The sequence below is a fragment of the Anarrhichthys ocellatus genome, unplaced genomic scaffold (assembly GCF_004355925.1).
Source record: "Anarrhichthys ocellatus isolate YVR2014 unplaced genomic scaffold, GSC_Weel_1.0 scaffold1, whole genome shotgun sequence".
NCBI lineage: Eukaryota > Metazoa > Chordata > Actinopteri > Perciformes > Anarhichadidae > Anarrhichthys > Anarrhichthys ocellatus.
In genome coordinates, this window is record NW_022280031.1 from 2,106,206 (window position 1) to 2,132,976 (window position 26,771).

The window sequence follows — 26,771 nt, forward strand, 5'->3', positions numbered from 1 at the left end:
AGCAACGTTCACTGCACGGCCTCCCCCTCTTCCTCTTTCATTCATGTCTTCTTTCTTTTTAGTTTAGTTTTTTTTTTGTCCACCATTTCTCATTTTCATTCTAATTTCATCACTCTTCTTCCTCTCTGAGCTCTTCTCTCCTTCCCTTGGTAAACTGTAGTAGTGTAGAGATGAATCCGCCTCTGTATGCGCTGATGAATGTTAATGTGAGTGAAGAATACAACCCCATTGTGTAAGACTGTTTGTGTATGTGTCACTACCACAGGTGTGTGTGTATGTGTGTGTGTGTGTGTGTGTGTGTGTGTGTGTGTGTGTGTGTGTGTGTGTCTGTCAGTGTGTTTTAGTGTTTGTTTGCATGTATGTGCACCCACCTCAGGGCGACCCGATGCACCCTGATGGCAGCGGAGGAGAGCGTGGGGTCCAGCAGGCCCGCTGTTATGGGTTAATGGAGGACATATCACTCGTTACTCAATCTTTCTCTCTCACACACCTCTTACCGGTCACTTTCCTCTCACACAAACACACACACACACACCCCCACACACACACCTGTATCCTTTCCCTTCCCTCCCGCTCCGAGAGGCTTCACTCACCACCTTATCGGCTTAAACCAGCTCTGACAGTGCTGGCCCCACTCACACACACCTTGTCTCGGGGGCACTCCACATTATGAAACAATTACTCCCTTAATTGACAGTTAATTAATCTAAAGTCAATTTGACCTTGCCCGCCTAACCTTGAGATTGAGAGCCGTGGTAGTCGTTACACCGAGACGGAGAACTGGTTTGATGGTGGGATGGAGGGAGCAGAAGAAGAAGCTGAGGGGGATGGGGGAAGTAATAGACTAATGTCGACTTCTACACCAGTGGAGAAATCACTTGCAGCATCTCCTTGTCTGAGTGAAGATAGTAAGGGATATGTTTCTGTCTGTGTGTGTGTGTGTGTGTGTGTGTGTGTGTGTGTGTGTGTGTGTGTGCACACGCACAATATCACACCTTATCAGACAATTGCCAGTTTATTCTGCTGAGTTGTTAATTACACCTCATTTGAAAACCCTGCAAAGCCTCGGTGTTGATTCTCTCATGCAAGCATCTTGGCCACAGTCCGTATTTGTTTGTATGTGTGTGTGTGTGTGTGTGTGTGTGTGTGTGTGCGTGTGTGTGTTTTCAGATGTCTTTACCGGTGAAGTTGCAATTACCAGAAAACTGTCTTGTTCCAGTTACACATTTTTCTCACAGTTTGCCTTTATCTTCTCTTGGGTCAATGGTTGTAGATTAACATTTAAATACATCAAACACAGAGGCAGGTGAAGTTCAATGATGAATGTACCCGATGGATTGAGAAGATGGTGCGAGATGCAGTACTGCAATCTGCTTTGTTACATAGACCGTACACTCAGTAACCTCTTCGGGTATACCTGTAATGCAACCCGATCAAGCAGACATATTTTTGAAGCTTGTGAAATATTCTTTTTTTTTTGTTCACGCTGGGTCAGAGAGGTGCTGGTTGGACTGCATGGTTATTTCTAATGCTGTAATTGGGGTGGTGATGTATTGGAGTGCACAATACTCAAAAATGTGTTTCAAAAGTTTTCTCCATTTCCATTTCCATACATATATTAGAAACTTTTCTAAATGTAATGCAATCCAACATCACCTACAAGAAAATTATCATTTTTTGCAGAACTACTAGACTACATTTTACAAATGTACTAAGAACTAATTGTATGTCAAACGTGAAGGCAAATGAAGGTTTTGTGAATGTGTAATTGTGTCTATATTCCTGAACGCAAGGTATGGAAAAAGTATAATTTTGGTATCAGTATCGAAACATAGCCCTTTTTAAATAATTGTCGAATTGGGCAATACGACCATTACTGTTAAAGCGATTTGTCTACTGGCAGAGATTTATGGGACCATTTCTACAAAGCTTCCTATTCTTTATATATCTGTGGTAGTTTTACACTGTTGCAGGGATTGCTACATACTATTTAGATGGCTTGCTTTATGGCAAGACTGGATATGCAAGATTTTGTAATGTCATAAAGGACCTTCATTTCAGCTTGTGTTAATATTAGCACTATACTGCTTTATTTTAAAAAATGCACTCAGCATATAATGTCAAGCAATTGCAGAATCGCAATGAAGAGGGCACATGTTTATCCAGCTTCAACTTCACATCATCGTAGCTGTCAAATTAAAAGTTCAACTTTTTGCGACGCAACCAAACAGCAGTCGCCACTCTTCAAAGCAATATCAGGGCCGAGCTCAACATGAAGACCCCCATTTACGTTTATACCCTTCTCTTCACGAATGCCTACACATTTTCTGTATCAAAATCTATGGAGTGCTGGATAAATTTGTCTCCACTTTGTGTTTCTCTGACAAGACAGAGCTCCGGCTTCATGGCCGACTGAATTTGTGTGATTAAAGACGACAAGCAAAACCATCTGCTTGTCACATCCATCTGTCATCGCCCAGCATTCGCCATCAGCCGCACATCACTCAAAAACAACAGCAAGTCGTGGAAAGAGGAGAGAGAGAAAAAGAGAGAGAGAGAGGGAAGGTGGTGAGGAGAGGAGAGAAGAGGGGAAGCTGAAGAGACCAAGAGGTGCAAAAGTGAGAGTCGGAGGGTGTGTGTGTGTGTGTGTGTGAAAGTAAATGAGGGAGTGAAGGTGAAGAGATATAGCACGGGGGTGATGGAGAGAAGGGTGAACACGGCAAGAGAAAGGAAGAGACGGATGAAGATTTGATGCTGCTCATCTCTGAGCCAACCTGTTGGTGTTGCCCTGTTGTGCCCACAGATTGTCTCATTACAGTGTGCTGCCAGCTCCCACCAGCCAACGATCGAACCTCACCAGGGTTTGATCCTCTCTGCTTCCCCTACTTCTTAACTATTGTGTTTTTACAAAAATACCAAAAGCATGGGGACTGCTCACACTCTTTATACAACAGTGACAAATAAAGACCATTTTTCAACAATTTTAAAAGGGAATTGTATGCGTAATCATAGCTTTAGAGACCTGCTTTTTCTAAAGTATCTTTATAGTTTCTTGCACATTACAATCATTTAGCAAATACTTTCATCCAAAGCAATTCTTTTCCGCGACGCATACATACATACTTGTGATGACAAGTTTTGGGTCTCAGTGTCTTGCCGAAGAACCCTACATTTAATGAATACCCTTCTATTTCAGCTGAGCTACAGTCGTATATTTTATCCAATTTTCGATTTGAAATATTTCCATCTATTCATCTATTTCTTGTGAGGAAAGCACACATTGCTATCGCCAGTAATTTACCCTGAATCACCACATTTTGAAAAGTGCTCATGGTTTAAAATCCAGTACATAGAGAGGAGATAACAGACTCGCGCTGTGCTGTGATTGTAATGCTACACAGTGGTTACCCTAAGTAACATTTGCTGAAGATTATAGTGCCAGGTAACTACATATCCCTTTTAAAATAAATGTAACTACAGTATATATTTGTGACCCCTTTTTAAATTAGAATTTTCAAAAGGTATGAATGGACTTGGTTTTGATGTTTTCATAGGTTAGGTTGTCAAAAAGACAAACATATAGCACTTAACTGGAAAATCAGTTATACGGGGGGAAAAAAGACAATAACGTCCTCCTCTGAAAAAATACTAAAGCCGCAGGACCAGCTATAACATGACTCTGCATTTCTTAGCAAGCTGAGTCAAGACTTAATGAAATAAGGTAAAGCGCAATATCCAAAGCAGGTGGGGTGGTTTTGTGATGCTTGTTGTTTCAGCGTATTTTTACTTGCTCTCCATATCATGATTTCTTTATTTCATTCATTCTCCTCTTCCTCGTTTTTCTTTTTCTCCCCTCTCACCTCAACAATGTCTTCTCATCGTCAGATAAAAACACAGTCAGCAAAGGGGCATCTGGGAGCTTGTGGGAAAACCAGCCCTCATCTTTCATCTTCCCATCCTGTTCTTAAAGCCCCGTTCTTCCCCTCTCCTGTCTCTCTCTCCCCCTCCTCCTCGGGACTTTCTGTCTCCTTTTCTCCTCCTCCTCCTCCTCCTCCTCCAACCCTTCTCTCTTTCCCCTAGCCACTTTCTCTCCATCTTTCTCTCTCTCTTTCTCTCTCCCACCAACTATCTCCAGGATTATCGATTTAGCGTAGGCTGTGATTGAGTCTCACTGGGTGTAATGCAGGCCCTAAGGTGTCTTCTGAATGGAGAGCATCATGAGTTATGGACTAACTATAGTCACTCTTCCACAACACCTGAATCACAGGCAGACACGGTATCCACACACACACACACACACACACACACACGCAAACTGCTTTCCCCAATACAAACCAGCCGTTGTGTGCAAAAACAAGGACGCACACATTGCTCAAACCTACAATTGCTGACACACACACACACACACACAGACAGCTGATCTGTCGCTCATTGTCTAAAAAACTTAATTTCAACTGACTTAAAAGTGTCATTTTATAACCTATTGCGCTTTTGTTCATTTGCATTCAGATCAACTTGCATACAGCCGTGACCTCTGACATTTTTCTCTCATTTCTATTGCAATGAAAAAGAAAAAAAAAATCACACATTCTTTTATAGAATAACACATCCATGATTCAACACCATGAATCGACCAAAGATGTGTGTGGTGTACAAATTAATCTGCAACAGGCTCACAACTATGCCAGTGGTAGAAAATAAAGCTTTACTCACCATTAGAATAGGGGAAGACGACCAGTTGGTGCTGAACGCTCTTAGGATAATATCCTTTCCGTCATTAGTGCACTCTGTTGCAGGTGCGATTCTCTTGCAGCTCAGCAGCAGTAACAGGCGGTTCATGTGTGAGACACTGGTTTATCCATGTTCTGTAATCTACAATAATCTACAGTGTGAAGTAAATTACAGTACTGTAAGTACATTTACTCAAGAACTGCACTGAAGTATCATTTTAAGGTATTTCACTTTCCATTTTACGCTACTTTATTCTGTATTACAACTCAAGTGTCACATGGTTACTGCTTACATCAGATTCAAATGTTCATCCAAAACATACAATGAGTTTATAAAGAGGATAAAGAACAGCATTCAAGATCAGATAAACTAAGAGAGACCGCAGACACCGGAGATCTGTGGGGCATAGAGACCATTTCACAGTTCCAAATGGCTCCGACTTTATATTCTATTTTTATAGGTTCCTTGTTGCAGTGCATGTGAATGACATCAGCACTGCACTATAAAGTTGGTTAATAGTACAGTAGCTCCAACTAAACCAGTAACATCTGTCAGATATAATAATCCAATACAAATGATACCATACTATAACACAAACTGTAAAAACGTCAGCCTGCACCTGTGTGAGGGAGTTTCCTTTCTTCTCTCCATTATTGATTGCTTTCCTTTATGAGCTCACTTTGGGTGGGCTTTGGGACACTGTAGTGTAATGATGTTCTTACTGTTGCCTGACATCTTATGGACCAAACAAATAGTCAATTATCCAGAAAATAATCGAAAAAATGAATTGATAATGAAAATGATTAGTCGCAGCTCTGATATTTTGTTGATAATACTGCTACTTTTACTAAGAACAATTTTGAATTCACAACATTGACTGATAAAAAGGTATCATGTCAGCTGTATTGGTCGTTTTAAGCTATAAGATATAAGATATAATAACTAATATCATAGGTCCCGTAGCCCTCACTGGCAGACACGTTTCCACATGTTGCCCTGAAGACACCGAAATTCATTGAATGTGGCCGACAGGAAAAACTATTTCCCTCGACACTAGACATGTTCCTAACAGTTTCAGTTTGTGTAGGCATACTGCACAAATGTACTTAGCAGTGACTGATTTCTATCAATGAACTCGACTGATTTCACTCACTTGTTGCACTCAACTCGACCCACACTGTCTCCTCGGCTGCTGTCTCAGTGGACACTTCCTGTTAATAACACCTGTGAGTGTGTGCGTGTTCCGTTCCCTGCCTAGCACATGGGTTCGTTTGTTTGTTTGTTTCGAAATACCGTTACATGTGATTATTTAGTATTTTTAGTTTACATGATGTTTAGTTCACTTTACATTTCTTTTGATGTTTTCCTGTTTGTCGGTGTGTTTAGACGATGTTTCTGTTTGTTTGTTTTGCTGGGCTCATTTTATTGCAACTAAGCATAAATGCAGTCTATCTATTGACCATACACATGAGTACACAAAAAGAATACGCCGAAAATGTTATGGATATCAATGATAGCATGAATTGAATAGGATGTACCTGAATACGCAGAATTGATTTCAGGGCGACAGTTTGACTTGACTTCTTCACACAAGATACCGAACTACCAGAGACACATATATTATTGATGATAGTCGGCAGCCTATAATAGGTGTGTATAATTGATTAAAATGCATTTATTTCAGCATATCATATGCGTGGCTGATGTCTCCAAATATATGCTTGCTTTTATCCAGCATTTACCCTCCCTCCCCCTTCAAGCGTCCTCTGTGCCCCAAAAACAAGGCTCTCATTGTAATTCGCAAATCCTATTATGGTTGGCCCCAGTGCTTAGCAAATAAATAATGGTAATGATGATGATCCCTCATCTTGTCACTGGGGCTCTCCCCTGGGGCTTCGCAGTGCAGGTGGAGGGATCCTCTCCTGTCCTAATTGGTTCCAACCCTGCAGTCTTCTCTCCAGCCTTTTCTCCCCCCCCTCCCTCTCTTCTCTCTCTCTTTCTCTAGGCCTCAGAACTCACTCTGTAAACGTGTCTCTCTCTTTATGTGTGTGTGTGTGTGTGTGTGTGGTGACGACACATCGCCTTTGTTCATTTATTCTTGCACAAGCATGAAATCACACATACACCAGTGCTTTCTGCCTCTCTGTCCTGGTCTCCCTCTGCACACACAGATGGACGGACAGACTGAAAACACACACGCACGCACACACACACACACGCAGATACAAACATCTATGTACTGTAGGCCTCATGTGGCAAAAGACTGACAATATCTTGCCACTGTCTTCCCCTGTGGTGGCGTTTTGGCAGCTGGTGCATATGAACTTGTTTGATGGTGCCAGACAGTTTCCATCCCTACCTGTCTGTCTAGTCCACAACTCTGACCCCTGCCCTTCACTGAACCTATATCTCCAACCATCACCACACCTCATTACAGTAACGGAGATTAACAATCGTACAATCAGACTCGATAATTGAATTTTTCCATCTCAATGACAAAAAAAGGATTGAAATAAAAGGGGTATTCTGCAACAGTTATTAAAAGAATCATGTCAAGGTTTTAATTTAACGCTTCAGAGGTTCTGTCAGGAAATATGGGATTTGATAAACATTCACGCTATTCCACACACACTTACACCTGCGTGTCACATAAACAGAGACAGACAGAGAAAATGACAGTCTAAAATGTTGTTTTGTGGCTTTGAGGACTGGGAGAAGAAGCAGCGTTAGCAATGGCCCGCGGAAGAGACTTTCTAAAACATTCTTCTAAAATCAATACCTTCTCTGCTTGGCAAAGAGGATCTCTAATATAGTTTTATGTTATTATTTTTCCTCACACATTGCTACATTTCTCAGCGGCCGGCGAAGGGGGAGATGGATTTTCTCTTCGACTGGATGCTAAATGCGATTCTGAATGCGGTGGGTCAATGAGATGATGCAGAGCCTGTACTCTTAAAAGGGGATGCGTCACATTCTGCACATCTATAACTGCAGTTTGGCACCTCACAAAGTTGTATTACTTTTCAACGCCGTATGTATCATGCTGGGCGACCATGTGTTGCAAATAACATGTCATACATTCAGGAAGATTTCTGATACGCTTGGAGAGTAACAAGCTGTTTGCCTCAAACTGCACCCATGGGTGTAATCCTTAACTCAGTACGCATCCAGTTGTTATGGAGAGGATTGTGGAGCTTTTAACTGTAATTTGATCACTTAATACAGACCATTGATACTGATGACAGCATATTAAAGGTATGCATTTAATTTCATGGACAGAAACTCACAAAAAACACACTGGAAATATGGGTTCTAGGCACAGTTATTTAAAACCTCATAACCATAAAAAACGATGTCTTCCCTTTTGCAAGCCTGCGATCCTTTGGCCTGGACAAACACAACTGTTATTCTCAATAAACACACACTGGGTCCCTGTGGTGTGTGAAGTTGGATCAGTGAGAATTTAAGCTCTATATCCGGTGCAACAGGGACCTCTGTTGGGTAAGATCACCATTGCATGTTAACTGGGTCTCAGTACAACACATTGTCATTCAGTATGTAATATGTTTGTTGCAATATGTTTTGGTTTTACACATGAAAATTCGGCTTTTACCTCCAATTGAGATTTAGAGTATCTTTTTATACTCTTTATTGCACCTTCCTGGTTTTAAAAGTACCAGAAATACATAATGTATACCTATTGCACTTGGCAATGTATAGTGGAACATTGTTGAAAATATGAATGCATTGTTTGATATCCTGAAATATTACTGATTGTTGTGGAAATCTGTCTCTGAAAAAACATTTTAAACACTTGGTATTCAAAACTAAAATGTTAAATCTTAATCTGAATGTCTTTCTACAACATGATCCTGATTTACAGGGCTTATGGACATCTTCCTTGTTTTTCTTAGAGTGAAAACTGATCTTGAGAGAGAATGTTTTGACATTCATCTTTTCTACAGAAGATTAAATAATGTCAACTTTAAGCTCCAGTTTCCATGGCAATAGAGCAAACTCAATTTAATCTTGAGGACCATGTGATTTGTCAACAGTAAATGTTGTTTTATGTTATTGAGGCGGAGGGTATAGATCAGTTTTCTTTTCAATGTCCTATGTTGTGTCCTTTGTCTGATTTTAACCTGAGCGAATGTATAAAACTTGACCTGCAGTTGGACTAAGTTCGGCTCTTGATATGGTTTCCACAATAAAAATGAAATTCTCTTCAATTGAACAGATTCATTGCCACAGCATCGTGCTGTTGACCCTCTCCATGTCCTCGCCCTCTCACCAGTGCACTCGCATATACAGACACACACACACTTATAAAATCGTCCACCCACTCAAATCCACAAACATTTTGGCAACCCTCCTCCATCCCGCCCGTCTGGAGTGGCAGGGTCAGGGGGTCGGGGATGACAACATGGCAGCTGTGATGTCTTCCAACGCGGTCCCTCGGTCCAGAGCGCATGATGCGGAGGCTGTTTCCCAGAAGGAAGTGACCCGTGTCTGAAGGGGTGCTCTGTTGTCCAATCGGAGGACCGCTGAAGCCTGGCAGCGCTATACCTGCTCGGGCCACGCTGCTCTCCTTTTCCTCTGACAGACAACAGAGGAGGAAGGAGGCGTGACCAGGCAGCTCATCATCTGCATCCAAACGTGGCCGTTGAGAGAGTGAGGGAGAGCAAGACACAAACGGAAACACAGAGGTAATCTAACCTAGAATAAAGAATAGAGCAAAAGTAAACGAATGAAATGGTTTATTAACAACAATCAGAAGGTAAAAACCAGATGTATAAAGATGTCTGTCTGTCTGTGTCCTGTTATTCAGGCCTGTAGTCACTAGTGAATGTCTCTACGGACCTACAGATGCCATTCCCTGCATACCTGATCTCTTAGCTGTCCCTTTACACAGCAAAACATCCCCAGTGTCTCCTTTGGATAATTACACTGCACTCAGGGCAGCTACAGAAAATAGCTCTGCATCTTTTTGAAGTCCTGGAAATGCCTCTGCCTCATTTGAATCTATCATTTTGTATTCCCCGACAGGAAATGAAAAGCATTCTTCTTTTTTCCCAGTCATGAATGACTCCAATGACTTACTGCTAACATATTTAGCAACGATCCAACTCTTTTTCAGGGTTTTTTTACACTTCTTTTACACACACACACACACACACACACACACACACACACACACACACACACACACGTCATGAGGATAAGTTTGATCATATCAAACCTGGGAAAAGTGTATGGGAGCTACTGTACAAAATCTGCCAAAAAATAAAATCAGTGAATGTGACCTGTGTGCTTGTACAGTCTTGTTGACAATGGCTTAACACTGTTTATCTGCCTGTTTCAACACATGCCTGCACACTGAGTAAATCCACCCCAATCTATTCTGCACACAGGTGACGTTTACAGACAAACACCAAAAACAAATGTTGAAAACATGTTGAAATCTAAATTCAAGTATAAAGTGTTGTTGTTGCTTTGGACCAAGAACACACGTGTCAGCAAACAGCAGGGGATGAAACTGGGAAGGAGGCTGGCCGAGAGTTTGGTGCCTCCTCAGATCTCCTGCTGCAGGTTGGCGGAGAAGAAGCCGAGCTGTCCCGTGCTGACCTTCAGGTAGCCGTCGACCTCCTCACCCTTCTTCACTACAATCTGAGGACACGCACGACAAACACACTTAGACTGGGAAAATGAAAAATATCTTCCTCAAGTGTAGGCTGGTTGTTTTCCTCGATGCTTGACTGCACACAAGTCTTTGCAATTCAACATTCGAGAGTGCACAGGGACCAATTTCTAAAAGCAGAACAAGTCTCAATGGCAAGTGATGAACAGAAATTTGCATGTAAAACATGTTTGGAGACTGTAAGAAGAATTTTGTCTCTGCAGATGTTCAAAAAAGCAATTTGTAAAATCTCACCGACTAATCATGAAAAGGATTTGACCCTAATAGCTATATGTAGATTACGTGTCGCTCAAAATTTGTCCCTGAACTTTTCAAATCTTGATTTGCAGATTTGTTAAAGCTACTATGTGTAGAAGTGGAAAACTACCCACTTTGGCACCACATGACACGATGAAGACACTGTAGCAGATAGCAATGCATGCAGCTGAAGAGTTTCCATGTCTTCATAAGAGCAACAGGAATTTTAAAGTTAGTCCTCGAGTTAATTTATGGCAACTGTGAGGTTAGTGACTGAACAGAAGTCAGTGACACTGCAACATCTGTCTCTTCATGTCAACATGACGCACATGATGGCTGTATTTAGGTGAGTAACTACACCATGTTTAATTCATTGAACAGGAAAGCACCCTGTGTTTTTCTTTTAATTCACTTTTTGAAACCCCCCGGTGTAAAGAACTGCATAATTACTGCGTTTGTTATTTTCCTCCTCTGGATCAGTGTTTAATAATTATTATTAAGTAGTATTCAACTTCAACAGTCCTCAGTGTTTGTAAGAGAGTGGATTAAGCTTGGCTTTAATTAAGACAACAATCTATCGAGAATTGATTTGAGAACTGGCCAGAGCTTATGGTTGCATGCTGGTGCGGACATCACTCCTGTGTATTTGTGTGTAAAGTATAGAGTGTGTTTGTGTTTCTGCACCTATGAGGATCAACTGTCCTCACAGTCACAAAAAGAAACAAACTTATTGCAACTTCTTGACTCTTTATTATTTTAGTGTGTTCAGCTTACAGATAAGACTGGGATTAGGTTTATTAGTGGAGGCATTAATGGTTTGGTTATATAATCATGCATCTGAGTGTGTGCACATGTGTGTGCGTGTGTGCGCGGGTGTGCTTGGGTGTTAACCTGGTCTTTCTTCAGAGTGATTTGGCCCATCTCTTTGTTGCCAACGAAGGAGCGCGTCACCTTCTAGACCCTTTCTCCTGCTCGCACTCGGATGATGTAGTTGGCAGATATGAAGCCTGTTCTCGCTCCGATCTTCCCCTGTTGGAGCCAAACATTTAAAAGAATATCACTGTAAACCAGAAGCTCTCCAACATGTGAGCTGCAGCTCTAACTATCAGCGTTTACGTTGTTTTCCCTTTTGGTCCCTTGATTGTCGATTGACTTTACAACTACATAAATAATGAACACAAAGCTCAAATGTAGCTGACTTGGAAGTTGATAAACGCAAACATGAACGCAAGTACAATTTCATAACTTTTGGAGAGCAGGCAGGATTGAAAACATCACCTTGACATCCCTGTGAGTAATACGAGGAAACAGATCTAAGACTCACTCTCCACCATTCCTCATTGGAGTCATCCATCACTGTGATGCGGTCAACAGCACTTGGGAACAAACAGGATATTAAATATCTAAAAATTTAACAATGACACAAAAAAGTATGTTTGGTGCAAGTGAGACGGCCAGGCTTACTGAACATCCAGATCGTCCTTCTCTTCTTTGAAGCGGTACAGAGACAGATAGTAGTGACACTGACTGAACGCGCCGATCTTCCCCGGCTGAAGCTTTTTACTCTGATGAGAACAAACATACAAAGCACAGTGCTGACTTAACATCACCCGTCATGTCCACATCTCAAATATATTCAGTTTACTGTCACAGAGGAGTAAAGAAACCAGAAAATATTCACCTTTAAGAAGCTGGAATCAGAGAATTTTGACTTGTAACCAATTAATTGTTGGCAATTAATTGAATAGATGACAAGAAATGGATACATTTGTTCATCATTCATTAATTGATCAGCTTTCATTATAGTTTTCATCGATCATTGTGGTCATCACCGGCACACTGTCATCAGCAGGAAACTTGTCTTCTCTTTTGTCCCCTTCTGAGTTTGCTGGCAGACAACAAACAACTACAAAAAACGAGACAAACAAATGATTGACCTTTACATATTGTATCTCCTTTACTGTAACACATATTTGATGTAATTCTACAGGTGCTGGATCAAAAACAAACGGATTCAAAGGTTTGGAAAAAGATCAGCATATTGTAATGACGGCTGCCAGCTAATTTAATATAACAAGCAATGTTTTGATCTACCAGGGAAAGATTTAAGCCTTTACAATGCTGCCAGCTGTTCAGCACACACTTTACCTCCTTCACCTCCTTCATCCGCCTGTTTGGGCTGGGACTCATCATCATCCTCATCATCATCATCATTTGAACAATTTAAGATAAACAATATGTAGTAAATATATTTAGAACTTATTGTCACACATCTTATAACTAAATTGTGCTTTAACAATCAGATTAAAATAGACATACAAAATAAATTTGAAGAAGACAAAAGGAGAGAAAAATCAGTAAAAACAACGTACTTTAACAGTAAAGGAAATAAAACAACTCAAAAGAAGATTCTACGAACCAACCCGGTGACCTACAGTCAGGGCTAGAGTGACCCGTCCATATAACAGGCCATTCTAGAAACCGACGATATTTTAACACGATAAATAATTGCACCATGTGAACAGATAGATGTGTGCTGTAAAAATGTTATTAGTGCATTCATGCTCACATCGTTCTTGTCCTCTGAACCTTTTTTACGCTCCTTGTTGGGCATGACCACACTGATACACAGCGTCTCCAACACAGGGTCAGTGCGGTTCAACTGTGCTGCCAGTCGAACGTCATCCATCAATAATGCAACAGAGAAAACACGAGTGCAGGTGATTGTGCAGTTCTAGACGTATTTAAGATTAACTTCAGGCCTGATTGTTTAAAAAGGAAAAATCCACCAAAACAACGACGGGGAAAAGATCCGGACACTGAAATAAGTGAGGACATGGAGCCGAACGCCTGAGAAACACAGTCGCACTCCAACAACTATCGGTACTATTGATTTGCTTTTTTTATCGCTCCAAAACAGAAGTCCCAACGGCCTGGCAGTCAGCTCTGCTGCTGGAGGGAATGTGGAGAAATGATGGTTGATCATGTTCACGTTTTCTGGCCCCTCTATTTAAACTTTCTAGAAGGATGGAGCAACAGCCATCTCAAAAACCCTGGGCTTCAGTATCAGTTTGACAGTCACATCCCTCTGTCTTGGACACATCGCTGACAGGCTAAGTAAAGATGACACCTATACCTCCTGAGGATCTATAGCTGGCAACAAGTCAAAAGGCCATCACAAAATACTGGCTTTGTGAAAACTGTCCCACAGCATCAAGCGGAGAAGATGAACTCCCCATCACACACATGCACCGCTGATCTACATGACAAAAACGTCTCTTTCATGTCAAGATTTTAAAAAATTAAACTCAATATTAGGCTGGGAAAGAATTGCACATGTTGAAGAATATTTACCAATATTTTGGTATTTTTGTGAGATCTGTCATTGACCGGTTTGACTGGTTGTGGAGGAGGTGGTTCGTCTTTGTCTTGGTCCTCTACCTCTTCGTCATAGATGAAATATATCTAGATGCAGGTGAGGAATGAGGTTCAAATTCACCACAGAGCAGAATAAAGATGGGTCATATATGAGCAGTATTGTGCTAGAAGACAAACAATGAAACACAATGAACTTAGATGTTGTGTGCCAGCAGATAACGGACAATAATGGTGAATAGAAAACAAATATGTTTTCATTCAAGCAAAGTAGAAAACAAACAGAATAAGATTCAGTTTTGGGATTTCATTGAATTATTCTCTTCTGTTTGCTTTTTTTATTTAACATTCCCAGTATCCTGTAACACACACAGCCTGTCAGGTTTATATGAGAACCCTGCTATTAATACTGAACCTCCCACAGTCTCAGCCACAGTCATATGGAGCTGTGTCATATCAGCCAGAGATAGACCCATGAATAATCAATTCAAACACGTGTCAAAACTACTGTATGTCTTTTTTTATTTGACAAAAATTCATAAATTGAGTTTAGAAAGTAATTTTGCACGAAGCTGGGAGGTTTTTTTGTGCACTTTTTTGTATGCACACACACACACACACACAATCCACAGGTGGGATGGACTGAAAGGGTTTAGATCTCAAAATAGCATTCAACGAAGACCAACAGAAGTCCCAACTGAATGTAACAAAGCTTGACATAGCTGCTCCTAAATATACTACAGTCTAGTCAAACAGAGCCATGTGGATGTCTCTCTTTCACACACACACACACACACACACACACACAAACACACACACACACACACACACACACTGAACTGGATCCGACTCTCCCTCACTGGAAGGATCAGCGGTGTCCTGTGGCCGCCAGGCTGTGGATTTACGCAACAATAACTGATAATTCCGGGGACAGTTCACACGTTACAGCACAATCCCTCTATTTAGCTGTCAGGATTCCTAAACAAACCCATCACAAAGTCTCAGTACATACGGCAGTTTAGAGTTGACTGATGCCAACCCACTTCAGCAATTTTTCACAAATCAAGAGAGCAGAAAAACAGAGGACGTGATATTTGTCCAAACATCAAGTATTAAAAAGTATATATGCTAACAAGGAATTAGGCAGAATGAATACAAATCGATAGGTTAAAGGACCAGTTCATACTCTGAAAATACATACAATACTTTTCTCCAGTGGTATCTGACTACTCAGATAGTTTTCGGTTTTGTTGACCTTCATCAAACCGCTAAAAAGTGTGATTTTGGACTGAAAGATGAAGTATAAATCCTTCACTGTTAAGAGATATAACAGCTTTTTATCAAAGTGTTTTTGATGTAAAAATACTGAACTGATACCAAATTCCAGAGTGCTGCAGAGGTGTCTTAACTGTCATGACTGATGTATGTTAACTGTATGAATCAGACGATGATAGTTTAAACTACCTGAATTTGATTTAAACATTTGTTACGATGTTTTGTAAAACAGCAGCAGAATTTACTTCCTGCTCAGGTTCAGTTTTCTTTTTATGTCCATTTCAGCCAATTTCTTATTTAAAATATTTAAAATAGTTATTAATATCACATTTATCAACATAGAAGATGTAACACGAATGAGATGAATTAAAAAAAAAAGAATCACATTTGTTTTAGCAGAAAACATCACTGAATTTTTTTTTTAAGAATCAACAATGAGGCAGACATGAGTAAAATACAGTATATGTCGATTGGACAGAAATAATTCTCAATGCCATGTAAAACTGTTTGTTCAGAGTCACTTGGCATTGATGAACAGTAAACTGCCCCTTGATGTGTGTGTGTGTGTGTGTGTGTGTGTGTGTGTGTGTGTGTGTGTGTCTGTGTGTCTGTGTGCCACATGTTGCCTGATATTGGATGTCTCACCGCGTTGTCCTCTTTCACCACATCATCAGGCAGAGGGGGGTTGTCATAAAAATCCACCGAGTCCTTGTCATCCAACCTGTCATCACCGGGTGGCAAATGTCACATTGAGAAGCAAATGTTGGAATGCAAAAGACCAATATGTGGCTAAGATTTCTCATGGTGGTCTTACAGTATCAGTGCCTTAAGTGTCACATTTCAGTTTTCTAAAGTATTATTTATGTGATTCTCTGGTATATGATATTACATTTAATTTGATATTCCTTCCGTACAATTTGATTATTTCCAACTGCCTATGTTCTTCCCTTTGTTTTTTAGATTATTAAGATCACAAAAAAGGAAAACTTGGCTTTAATAGTACTCAAACACCTTGTAATTTATCCATCAGTTATCTGCATTAGGCAGCTAGTTCAAATATATTTACTCCTTTCCTGCTCTGTCTGCAGATTGAATTTACAAGTCGTAATAAGCCATGGTGCCGTTTGGTCAGTCGAGGTCTATATCCTCCAGGTATTCAGAGTCAGGACCAGCATCACTTCTGTTGCTGCGAAGGGATACCCAAAAAGTGTCCTCTGAAATCCAACTTCTTTGTGCTCGGGTTATATTCAATGATCAACCAGAAACGTTTGATCGAGATAAAGATTTCTTTTGTTTGATTAATATCTCACAGGTTTTCTCATCATGTTTGGCCTTGCGTTTGTTATCAGTGAACAAAGTGTAGCTATCCTCAAGACGCAGCGAACGCTGAGGTCTGCACTGGAGAGGCCACTTCATCTTAGCAAAGTTTAAACGGTGTAACCTGGTAAAAGATGGCAAAAACTTACACACGGGGTTTTGCCCTTCTCAGGTTGCTCTACATGTTAGAATAACAAGAAAACATTCAGTGACACTTAACAAGTGTCCAGCAGGTATTAGTAAAAGATGACAAAGGGAGGATGGATCATTTATGCAACTGACCGTGAAACTTAAAATCCACTTCCTCTCAAAGCAAGGTGGCTCCTGCTGCTGTCAGGACATGTCATGCTGACATGGAGGTACAACGCATCATGAACGCTCATCAAGCTCTATTTATTTCAACAACATTGCGCTGAATCAAAAGCCCAACGTTTCCACATGTGTCTTCTTCAGGGGCCGAGCAAGGACTCTAGGGCCCAATCCCAATGTCCCCCCCTTACGGACTCACGGACTTTGAGGCGCGCTCCCGCGAAGTCTGTGAGGGTTTAGGCATGTCCAAATGGCAAATCGTCAAGTGTTTGAGGGCTCTCTCGCAGACATTTTGAGCCCTTTATTAGCCCTTTCCGTAAGTCAGCATGGTATGCTGACTTAGCCGAAGGGAATTACCCACAAATCATTGCAATGTGACGTTAAACACGGGGTAACCAGTGGCATGGAGACGTAAAAAACAAAAGGTAAACAAAGAGGACTGCTCACGTGTGTTCAGCCTGGAGTATTAAATTTACTCAGAAACATTAAGGGTTAAAGATGGAACAAAAAATAAACATGAAATCAGAAGATATTTATTTATTTATTCATCAAACATTTGATTTTGTCATTGAAGCTTTTTTGACAAAAACAAGTAAATAGATTATATGAAGTTACCTCTCATCTTGTGAAGAAAGAGCCTGAAGACTTTCAAATCAGGGAGTACAAAGTATACAATAAATACACACAATTATACATCATATTTTTGTTGTCATGGTAACATATGTTGCAGCAAAGTGCTGTCCCATTCCCACCATCTCAAGCCCTCACAGTCTCTCACACTCAACCACTTACCAGGTGACGTCAGTAAATCCTTGAGGGTTCCGGGTTTGAGGGTTTAGGGGGGACATTGGGATTGGGCCTAGGCAAATTACAAACCACTTTTTATACATTTCCAGAAACATGTTCATGGCGCCATCTAGTGGTTGAAATAAAAAGAAATACAACAAGTTGTATCCAAACTAAACAGTAACAGTTGAACTTAACATCTGAGGATTCATCTCAAGTCTCACATCTTTGTGGACTCACACATGAAGAAGCTGGTGAACGCTTTGCCCTCCTACATACAAGACACCACTGACACGCTGCTAAAGAGCAGTGCTCTCTTTAACAATAATAATAATTTATCTATATAGCACCTTTAACACCTTGTGTTTACAAAGTGCTTTGACGGATAAAGCAGCAAAAGCAAGGCTTTACTGGCTCATTCCTTACAAGATGAGAGGTAATTTCATATAATCTATTTACTCGGTTTTTTGTCAAAACAGCTTCAAAATGCTCAAATATTGCTGCAACTAACTTGCTTCCTCTGGTCTGATTCCAATTCAATAGTGTACACATTAAAGCAATGAGCTGTTCTCTTGTAAATATGCATATAATACATATATGGTTTCAACTAGATGCTGAGTTTCTTTCCTGTAAACAAAAGAGAAGGATCTCCTGAGGTTTGCGCCTTTAATTGATGGCCCCGACTGATGATTGGCCAGCTGGAAGTCTGTGGGAACCAATGAGCAGCATGACTGGACCTCATCTCGTTAGCAGCTGGAGAGAAAACAGGAGAGGCAGCGAGAGAGACGCAGGAGGAAGGACGGGACACACACACACACACACACACACACACACACACACACACACACACAGTGTTCTGGCGCTTCCGATCGTACCACATGATCGTTATCAGCAGACTGAGTTTAGCTCATTTTAATGGAAAACCGCATCTGCTGATGAAAATCACTTACGATTAAAAGCCACAAAACAGACAATTAACTTGAGATTGTTTTTTCAACTGCTGTTTCTAAGGTCAAACATCCACTTAAAACCTTATCATTCCGACACTTAAGTTATTCTCAGAGCAACTCGTATAGATTTACTCGACTGCGGACTCAGCAGTTTTACTATTAGCAGTTAATGTGTGGCAGCTGTGGTTCAGAGTGAGTCGTCTATGAATTCTATTCTGTGCTTCGATCACTGGCTCCTCCAGTCCACATGTCAAGATGTCCTGAACCACAACACACACATGGACAGACGAATAAATACATCAAAAGAAAAACCTGAATAAATGAATGCAGATGCTTCCATAGAGGGCACAAGGAGCATCATTGTTTGAGGACACAGACACACACAGACAGACAGACAGACGCACGCACGCACGCACACGCACACACACACACACACACACAGGAGACCAAGGCTCTCTGCAGCTCAAACTTTAGAGTCAGCTACAATAAAGTCAAACAATGAACCACATGACACAGCAGATGTTTTGATAGATTTTTTCTTGACTTTTATATTTTTAAAAACAAACAAAAAATAACAGATTAAATAAAATTTACAGTAGACATATGCAAACATTGTGCACTTTAACTACTTCTTCTGATACGTTCTGCACAGCTGTCAACGAAAAAACGCAAACACAATGGAGCGTCGGGGGGGGGGGGGGACAGTTTAGGGAGAGAGGAGAAGACCGAAGAAGTGAGGTAGAGGGCAGTAAGGAGGAAACAAATCTAGGAAAGAGGAGAGGGGGATGAAGAGGGAAGGAGTAAAGGATAAAGGAGGACCTAAACTTTTTCACTCGGGGGAAAGAAAGAAAGAAAAAAATCACTGAATATATAGTTTTCTTTTAATCCTTACATCACTTGTATAAATATATTGAATCCCAAAAAAAAATAACAAAAAACTTCTGAGAAAAAAAACAAAAAAAAAAAAACAGCGCAATACAGAAACCCACAACAGCAGTAAGGCAAAGAGAAAGCAGGAGTGGAGAGAGCAGTGAGAGAGTAAATGAGAGGGACAGAGGAGCAGAGAAAGATAGCAGGCCGTATGAGACATGGCAAGAAAGGAGCTGAGCGAGTGCGCAACTGTGTGTCTGAAAATGTATAAATATGTGAGCTCAAGAGACGACTGGGTGACGGAGAGTTGGGGAAGGAGAGAAAGCGTTGGCAGGAAGAGGAGGGAGGGTTGGAGAGCAGAGGGAGGAGGAAAAGGTCTGACTGAGGTCGACTGTCCAGTGTGTTTCTGTTATGTGCTACGTGACCCTGTTGCCTGCGCGTGTGTGTGTGTGTGTGTGGCATTTCATGTGTTTTTGTATAATGGCAGCACACATTCCACAGCAACAGTGAAACACATGCTCGTGTGTGTCTTGTGTGCTCTTCTGCTATATAAATACAAAACAAAAACAATGAATAAAAACAAAAACTAAATCATTTCTGCAACCAAACACCAGCCACCTCAGAATTCACACCTTCTTTCCTTTTATACATTTGACACATTTAACTCAAGTATTTTTTTGTTTCATTTGTTTTTGTTTTTAAATTGTACACTAAGAGCAGTCCCCCTCAGTCCTCCCTCCTTTTCCACCACTCCACCAAGAGTCTCTCTTTTGCTTCCTTCCTTTCCTCCCCCTCTCTTCTCCTTTCACTGAGAGCTGGCTCTCTCCAGAACGCGCAGGTCATAGTTCTTTTTGGCGGCCCTCAGTTTGAAGAGGCTGGCCCCGTTGTTGTTAAGTTTGAAGGAAGCACTCTGGGCGGCCATGGTGCTGGGGAACACTGCCACTACCGTGTAGAGGTGAGCCGGGTCGCCGCAGTCGCCCTTCGCTCCCATGCCGGCCACGAGCCCACCGGCGGCTCCCGGCCCGGCGGGGACCGCACCAGGACAGGGGCCACAGCCTCCTCCTCGGCCTCCCTGGGGCTCCTTCAGCCACTGGATCTTGGCACCGCACATCGACAGCTGGTTGAAGAGCTTTTCGGCCTCTGGACGTGAAATGCCCTCTGGCAGGTCCGTTACCTCGAGTACTCGACTCACCACTGGACAAAGAGAAGAGGAGGAGAGCCAGAGAGAGAAGATGTTAGCGGCTTTGATTGCTCAGGAAGTGTCTTTGTAGACTTCAAGCACCTGATCCAGAGACACGCTGTGTGTGTTTGCTCGCCTGTGTCGGCTGAAGACTTTTCGCTTCGTGCAATCATGTTTGCACAGCTCCAAGGATACTTCAATTAAATTTGCCACGGCTGTTGAACTACACTTGAATGCAGTGCTGAGAGCGCGTGTCAGTGTAGTTTCAACAACTCGAGGTATACTTAATGGAGTTTGTGAGGAAAGAAATACAGGAAAATCAGCAATAAGGCCGATATAGGGCTCAGGTGAGTTCATCTACTCATCACATTCTCTAAAAATGAAAGATCACATGGTGAGTGTAACTATACCTGCAGGCAGAATGTAATAACGGGGGCGGATGATATTCTGGTTCTGTGATGACGCATCTCCGACTTACCTACATCAGTTGTGCCGAGATCTGTCGATGCAGATTTGAGTGTTTGTTTTTTCCCCCGTGCCCCGTGCTTCATCACTCCTTGGCCCTGAACACATTATAACACAGATATTACCTTTTGGCTACACAACATGCTGCAGAGACAGAATTCACACTCAGAAAACAAAGTTATGTACCTGGTGGTGTATTTAATTAAGTTTTTAGCATGGAATTCATGACGGCTCTATTCAAGCCAGAAATAAACTGAATTACAGAAACAATACATGCTCGAGATGTCTTGTCAATCAGAGCAGGTTCAATTTTCAAAGACTGTTAGCTTCTTAATGCATATTGGCCAACTAGAAGGCTTGTTTAAAAGAATATCATGACCTGTCAATATCACAGCCTTTGAATCATATTGGTACAAAGTCTTGCCAGCACTGACCTGATGGGAGCTGTAGGAGGACTGGCCATGCATTAGTGGAGGACACAGGCTGTACTGCAGAGGTTGCCCCAACAGAGAGTAGCGCCCGTCACCTTAACAATAACAGCTCACAGTTAAAATCATCAATCCTGAACATACTTCAAAGTAGAGTTGCATTGCCTCAGTAACAAAAGGTCAGGTGAACCATATTACCACACATTGTGAAGAATGTAAATACACTAACGTAGATCATTAAACAAGCAGATGGATGAAGGCTTTAATGGAACTTCCATTTCACATTCAAGATTCTCTTTCAACAACTTGTCGAGTAAAAAGAAAATAACTGCTAATAAGCATCCAAAGCCTTAGAAAAGGTTCAGTGGGCCTAATGTAGCTCTTACCTACAGTATTTTCTCATTATGTGTGTCATGGTGACCTTGCGTGGATTGCAGACTGATGCAAGACTGTCTGTATGTGTAATCATGCGTTCCAAACAGTGGGTCTGTTTATCAGTAAAGGCATTGTGGCTCTGTGTGTCAATATCGGACAGAGGACAGGGATGAGGTGAAGCCACGTGTGGGTACAGGAGGTCTGACCTGGTGGCCCAGTTTGAACCTGCTGAGGCTATTGGTTCAGGGCCAAAAGCCACTACTCCACAGCAGGAACTACTCTTCCTGCTGTGAACTAAAAAGGAGAAACCTGAAACAACCTGGTTGATATTTGTGTAGATGTGGCCACATGTATACAAGCTTTCATGCCTCGCGTTCATGCGTACCTTGAGCGGATCCTCCTGGCCGGGGGAACTGGGAGATGAGGGGCAACGGTCCCAGGCCTGGACAGACGCTGCTGACGCTGCCGGAGGGAGACGGGGTGGGAGACTGAGTGGGGGAGGTCAGGGGACTCGTCAGCTGAGTACTGGCCTGGACACAAAGAGAAGAGGAAAAATAAGAAATCATGTGACACACACCGGTCACGTCAGTGTCAGTCCTCCTGTTGGCCACTAGGGGGCTGCTAATGAACGAATCCTTGAAGACGAATGACTGGATTTGTAAGTTACAGTCTGGATTCATGAGATCCTTCACATTTATTTAAAATAACGCTACCCTTCATGTGCATTCGTGTGTACCTGTGGAGTGTTGTCCGGTTTGTACAGCTCCCCTGGCTTGCTGGGCCTCTGCTCTATGCTGTAGTACTTGCATGGGTTCCACTGGACCAGAGGAGGGTTCTGGGAAGGCTGTGGCCCATTGGGGACGCTGAGCTGCATGACCATCACCCCGGGCCCAGGAGGCGGTACTCCTGAGAGAGAGCACACAGATAAACAGGTAATTTAATTATAGATAACTGAGATATTGCTGTTTATAGTTTAATGCAGTGGACTTTGTATCGGCAAGTACTAGCCGATCGGCATCTACTGTAGGTAATACACACCGACTAGTGCCTCATACAACCCCACTACAAACAATCTCAACTATCCCTTTAAGAAATCAAATGCCAGAATATCAAACACATTCATTATTCTAAACATCAATAAGATGATGACTTTTTGTTAAATTCAAAAAGCCCTAAAGCTTTTGTTGAATTTAGTCTCAGGTTTGAAAACAGAGCCTGAAATATAAATTTTAAAGCAAATTACCAACATAAAGCGGTCTGAGAAACTGACTAAACATACAGAGTAAAGGACACAAACTAGAGCAGAGGTTGAAAGGATGAAGTGACCATGATCACCATCAACATTTACTTAAGGCCAAACGGGAGCACAAGGTCTTTCTGACGTGTAGGTTTTCTCTGACTTCTTCAAACATTCCCTTGTTACGGACATCGATTTACGTGCTCACCGTGTGAACCCTGTGTACCTTCATCTGAACCTTACCCTGAATACCTTTCACCTGATTCTGTTGCACACGTGGATACCACTGAATTTCAAAATACTCCAGGCATTCACTTTGGTAGAATAATGCTCACAAATAAGATAAAATTAATTAAAGCAAAATAAAATCTTTTTCAAAAAGGCTGAAATCATTTTTCATCCGTTAGTCATAAAATGTTTTCCTAATGGCCACTTTGCTGCTTCTTGACACCGAGTCTCACCTGAATATTGCTGCTGCAACTGTTGAGGGTTGCAAGGGGACGGCGACTGTGTGATCTGATACTGCTCAGAGCTGGGGGGCTGCAGGTAACCTACTGCCGGGCTGCAGGGTTAGACACAGAGGAGAAATAAATGCATGGGGAGAGGCAACACACACTCATACAGGAGGATAGAGGCCCACATAATGAAGAAAATCACGAATACCAAGGTGTTACGTTTGTTTTGCGGTCATTTGTAAGTACATCACATCTGTACACGGCTCTGCTAAAACACACAACATATTTGCTAACAGTTACGGTGGCGATCTGAAATGGTTGGACACTACTGCCAACTCATTAGTGCATATATCATGTATTCAGACATACCTTGTGCTGTTCTGCTGTGTGGGTGTAATAACACTGTAGTAGACGGGCATGGGCCCCTGGACAGACTGGCTGACTGGAACCATCACCTGCTGCTGGTACTGCTGCTGCACCACCTGCTGATTTTCATTTCCCACTGGAACCTGGAAAACACAGAAAGACTACTTGTGAAATACTGTAGACCAATATCAGTAGTCAAAATAAAAGATTATTCAGAACGTCATCATCCGTATCCAAGTATACACAAAACAAATCCAGCTGCTGACGGGAATGTGGGGAGAATAATGCCGACCACACACATATTGTCAAAACAACACAAATCCACAAATCCGATATTTTACACATTAAAGAACAGAACGGCGTACATAGAGAAACACGCTTGTGGAAACATGTCCCAAAAGCCCACAAAAAGAGCAATTCTATCTTTTAGTGGATCAAGATTAATGGTCATTCAGCTTCGTCTGACTCTCCAACATGAACTGTTGCTTTACATGAGCACCAGATGGAGCCGTTTAACTTAAGATCAGCCACATGCATGTGTACACTGGTGGGGCTGAAATGTTCAGCACACCAGGCAAGGCTCATTTTCTTACTGATAACAATAAAACTGTTCATCTGTACCCTTTTATTAATGTTGTCCTAAAGCCGATTTAAAACCGTTGCTACCTGATATGATGGCATCTGTGGGTACTGAACCATTATGCTTTGCATTTGTCCTCCCATGCCGGCCCTCTGGGAGTTAAGCAGACCAGGGTTTTGGGGCTGCTGCACACCCATCATACCCTGGTAGCTCGGCTGCTGGCTGGGCATCATCGTCTGGAGACCTGATGACAACAGACAAACAGTTAGATGAGAGAAACTAGAGCAGTGTGATAAACGAAGGGTCCAGTACAAGAGAAGACAATAAGAGACGACGGGTAGTTGGGCCGTTGCCTTTGAGGGGAAAACCATTAGAGTAGACTTCAACAAACAGATTTTCAGCTTTTTGTAATTGTTTTGAACCAGAGTGAAGCGTTTCTGCATTGCTGAGCGCCTCTACCATCAAGTTGCCACAATTTTGGCCTTTGAGCAAAAAGAAAAAGAAGACATCCCTCTGGACAACCTCTTTACTTTTTGAGTTTATATTTATTTATTGTAGTGACTTTAACAAATATCCAATTTTATCTTAAAGCCACTGGGGGGCGAACGGGAGAACTTGTTCGGATGCGTGTTCTATGCCACAAACACACAAATGCCTGTCCAGTGCACTGCATCTTTCGATCCGTTGATCCATTTGTTCCGTTTGCACATTGACACCATAACAGAACAGCACAGGACACTACATGACAACACCTTGACACGCCACGCTGACACGCTGGCTGACACGTTGAATGACACGGTTACAAACTGTTAGCTTCCCATTCTCATCACCAGGCACTTACCTATATGCACTTTTATGTCAATGTGACACCCAGTGTACAATGTCAGAACTGCATGTGTAAACCCACCCCGTGTTCCCTCAAAGACAAAAGAAAACTACAACACCACATTATGGCTCCAACATATACCTATAGCGCTTTATTTTGATAAAAACAATGGTTTCAATACCCAGAAGTAATTGAAGAGGAACTCAGAAGCCAAACACACTTCATACCAATTAAGTTTCAATTAAGTATGTTAAATGGAAATCTTCACATCGATTGATGGAAAGTCACACTGACTGAAACTGACATGATGGATCTGAGTAATCAGTTGCTGTACAAACACAGACAACCTGTCCTTGACAGACCCCAAATGAAAGACTGAGCTGTCGCGGTTTTCCCTGAAAAAAGGAAAAAGCTCTATTTCGGTCTGAGCATGTTTGACTTGGCAGAACGATACGGGGACGAGGTCGTTTACGATCAACCTTTCACCTGGAAGACTTCAAACTGAGAATGATTTAGCAGTTTTTAGCTGAGGTAACAACATACTACAGTTACAAAACCAAGTGGACTGTATCTGTGTATTAACTCGTTCTGGACACATTTTGGATGGTGCTCCTAATAAGTTAAAAAAGTTATGGTCATAGCTCTATTCTGATTTCTTGTGACAACATTCTCAATATAAATATGCAACACTAAATACAGAGTGTGTTTAATAATTAATGATTTTAAACAAAAAACGCACAGGAAACACTTATTATAAGTCTTTATGTAGTTATCAGTTAATTACAGTACTGACCTGACTGCTGTGTGGGCTGAGGCATGGGTTGTGTGCGCTGGGCAGGATAAGACACCTGGTGGGACATGGGCTGGGGCACACGGTACTGCTGGCCAGAGCTGGGATACTGACCAGGAGGATAGTAGGACACCTGTATCTGAAGAGAAGCAACAACACAAATATTTAGAGATGAATAAATACACAAAGATGATACAAGAATAATTGCTCTGTGTGTCTTCAACTCTGTTCACACACAGAGATAATACCAGGGGCCACCCTCCTATATTCTCATGGTATTGAAAACACATCATTACTTCTTTATGCCTTATCGGCAATTGTCAAATATTTTGTTTAGACACATTACACCTGCAATGACTCACTTATTGGCCACATGGGGGCAGCAGAAACAAGCTCTGAGAACACCACTGACATGTGATGCCCTTCTGAGTTGAGATAGAGAGAGAGATAGAGATAGAGATAAATGTATATATATATAGTATGGAATATATATATAGATATATATATAGATATATATAGAT

At 41.7% G+C, this 26,771-nt stretch overlaps 2 protein-coding genes across 8 annotated transcripts in view; both read right to left on the reverse strand.

Annotated features, from left to right (window-relative positions):
• Positions 1 to 10,302: 10,302 nt before the first annotated feature.
• LOC116383145 (SH3 and cysteine-rich domain-containing protein 3) lies at positions 10,303 to 17,790 on the reverse strand. Its single transcript, XM_031846746.1, is given in 10 exon segments — positions 10,303 to 10,398; positions 11,558 to 11,695; positions 11,991 to 12,042; positions 12,131 to 12,231; positions 12,505 to 12,554; positions 12,815 to 12,863; positions 13,224 to 13,400; positions 14,021 to 14,131; positions 15,962 to 16,037; positions 17,735 to 17,790. Coding segments are annotated over 10 exon segments (906 nt in total).
• Positions 17,791 to 18,952: 1,162 nt separating this feature from the next.
• Positions 18,953 to 26,771, reverse strand: part of r3hdm2 (R3H domain containing 2) — a 42,237-nt gene continuing 34,418 nt past the window's right edge. For all 7 annotated transcript variants that reach the window (XM_031840709.1, XM_031840498.1, XM_031840642.1 and 4 more), the window contains 9 exons: positions 26,254 to 26,389; positions 24,721 to 24,878; positions 24,058 to 24,197; positions 23,695 to 23,795; positions 22,733 to 22,902; positions 22,382 to 22,526; positions 21,628 to 21,719; positions 21,207 to 21,291; positions 18,953 to 20,742 (listed from right to left, as the gene is read on the reverse strand). In XM_031840709.1, coding sequence (XP_031696569.1) covers positions 20,354 to 20,742; positions 21,207 to 21,291; positions 21,628 to 21,719; positions 22,382 to 22,526; positions 22,733 to 22,902; positions 23,695 to 23,795; positions 24,058 to 24,197; positions 24,721 to 24,878; positions 26,254 to 26,389 — 1,416 coding nt within the window. In that variant the 3' untranslated portion in view covers positions 18,953 to 20,353. The remainder of the gene's footprint in view (positions 20,743 to 21,206; positions 21,292 to 21,627; positions 21,720 to 22,381; positions 22,527 to 22,732; positions 22,903 to 23,694; positions 23,796 to 24,057; positions 24,198 to 24,720; positions 24,879 to 26,253; positions 26,390 to 26,771) is intronic.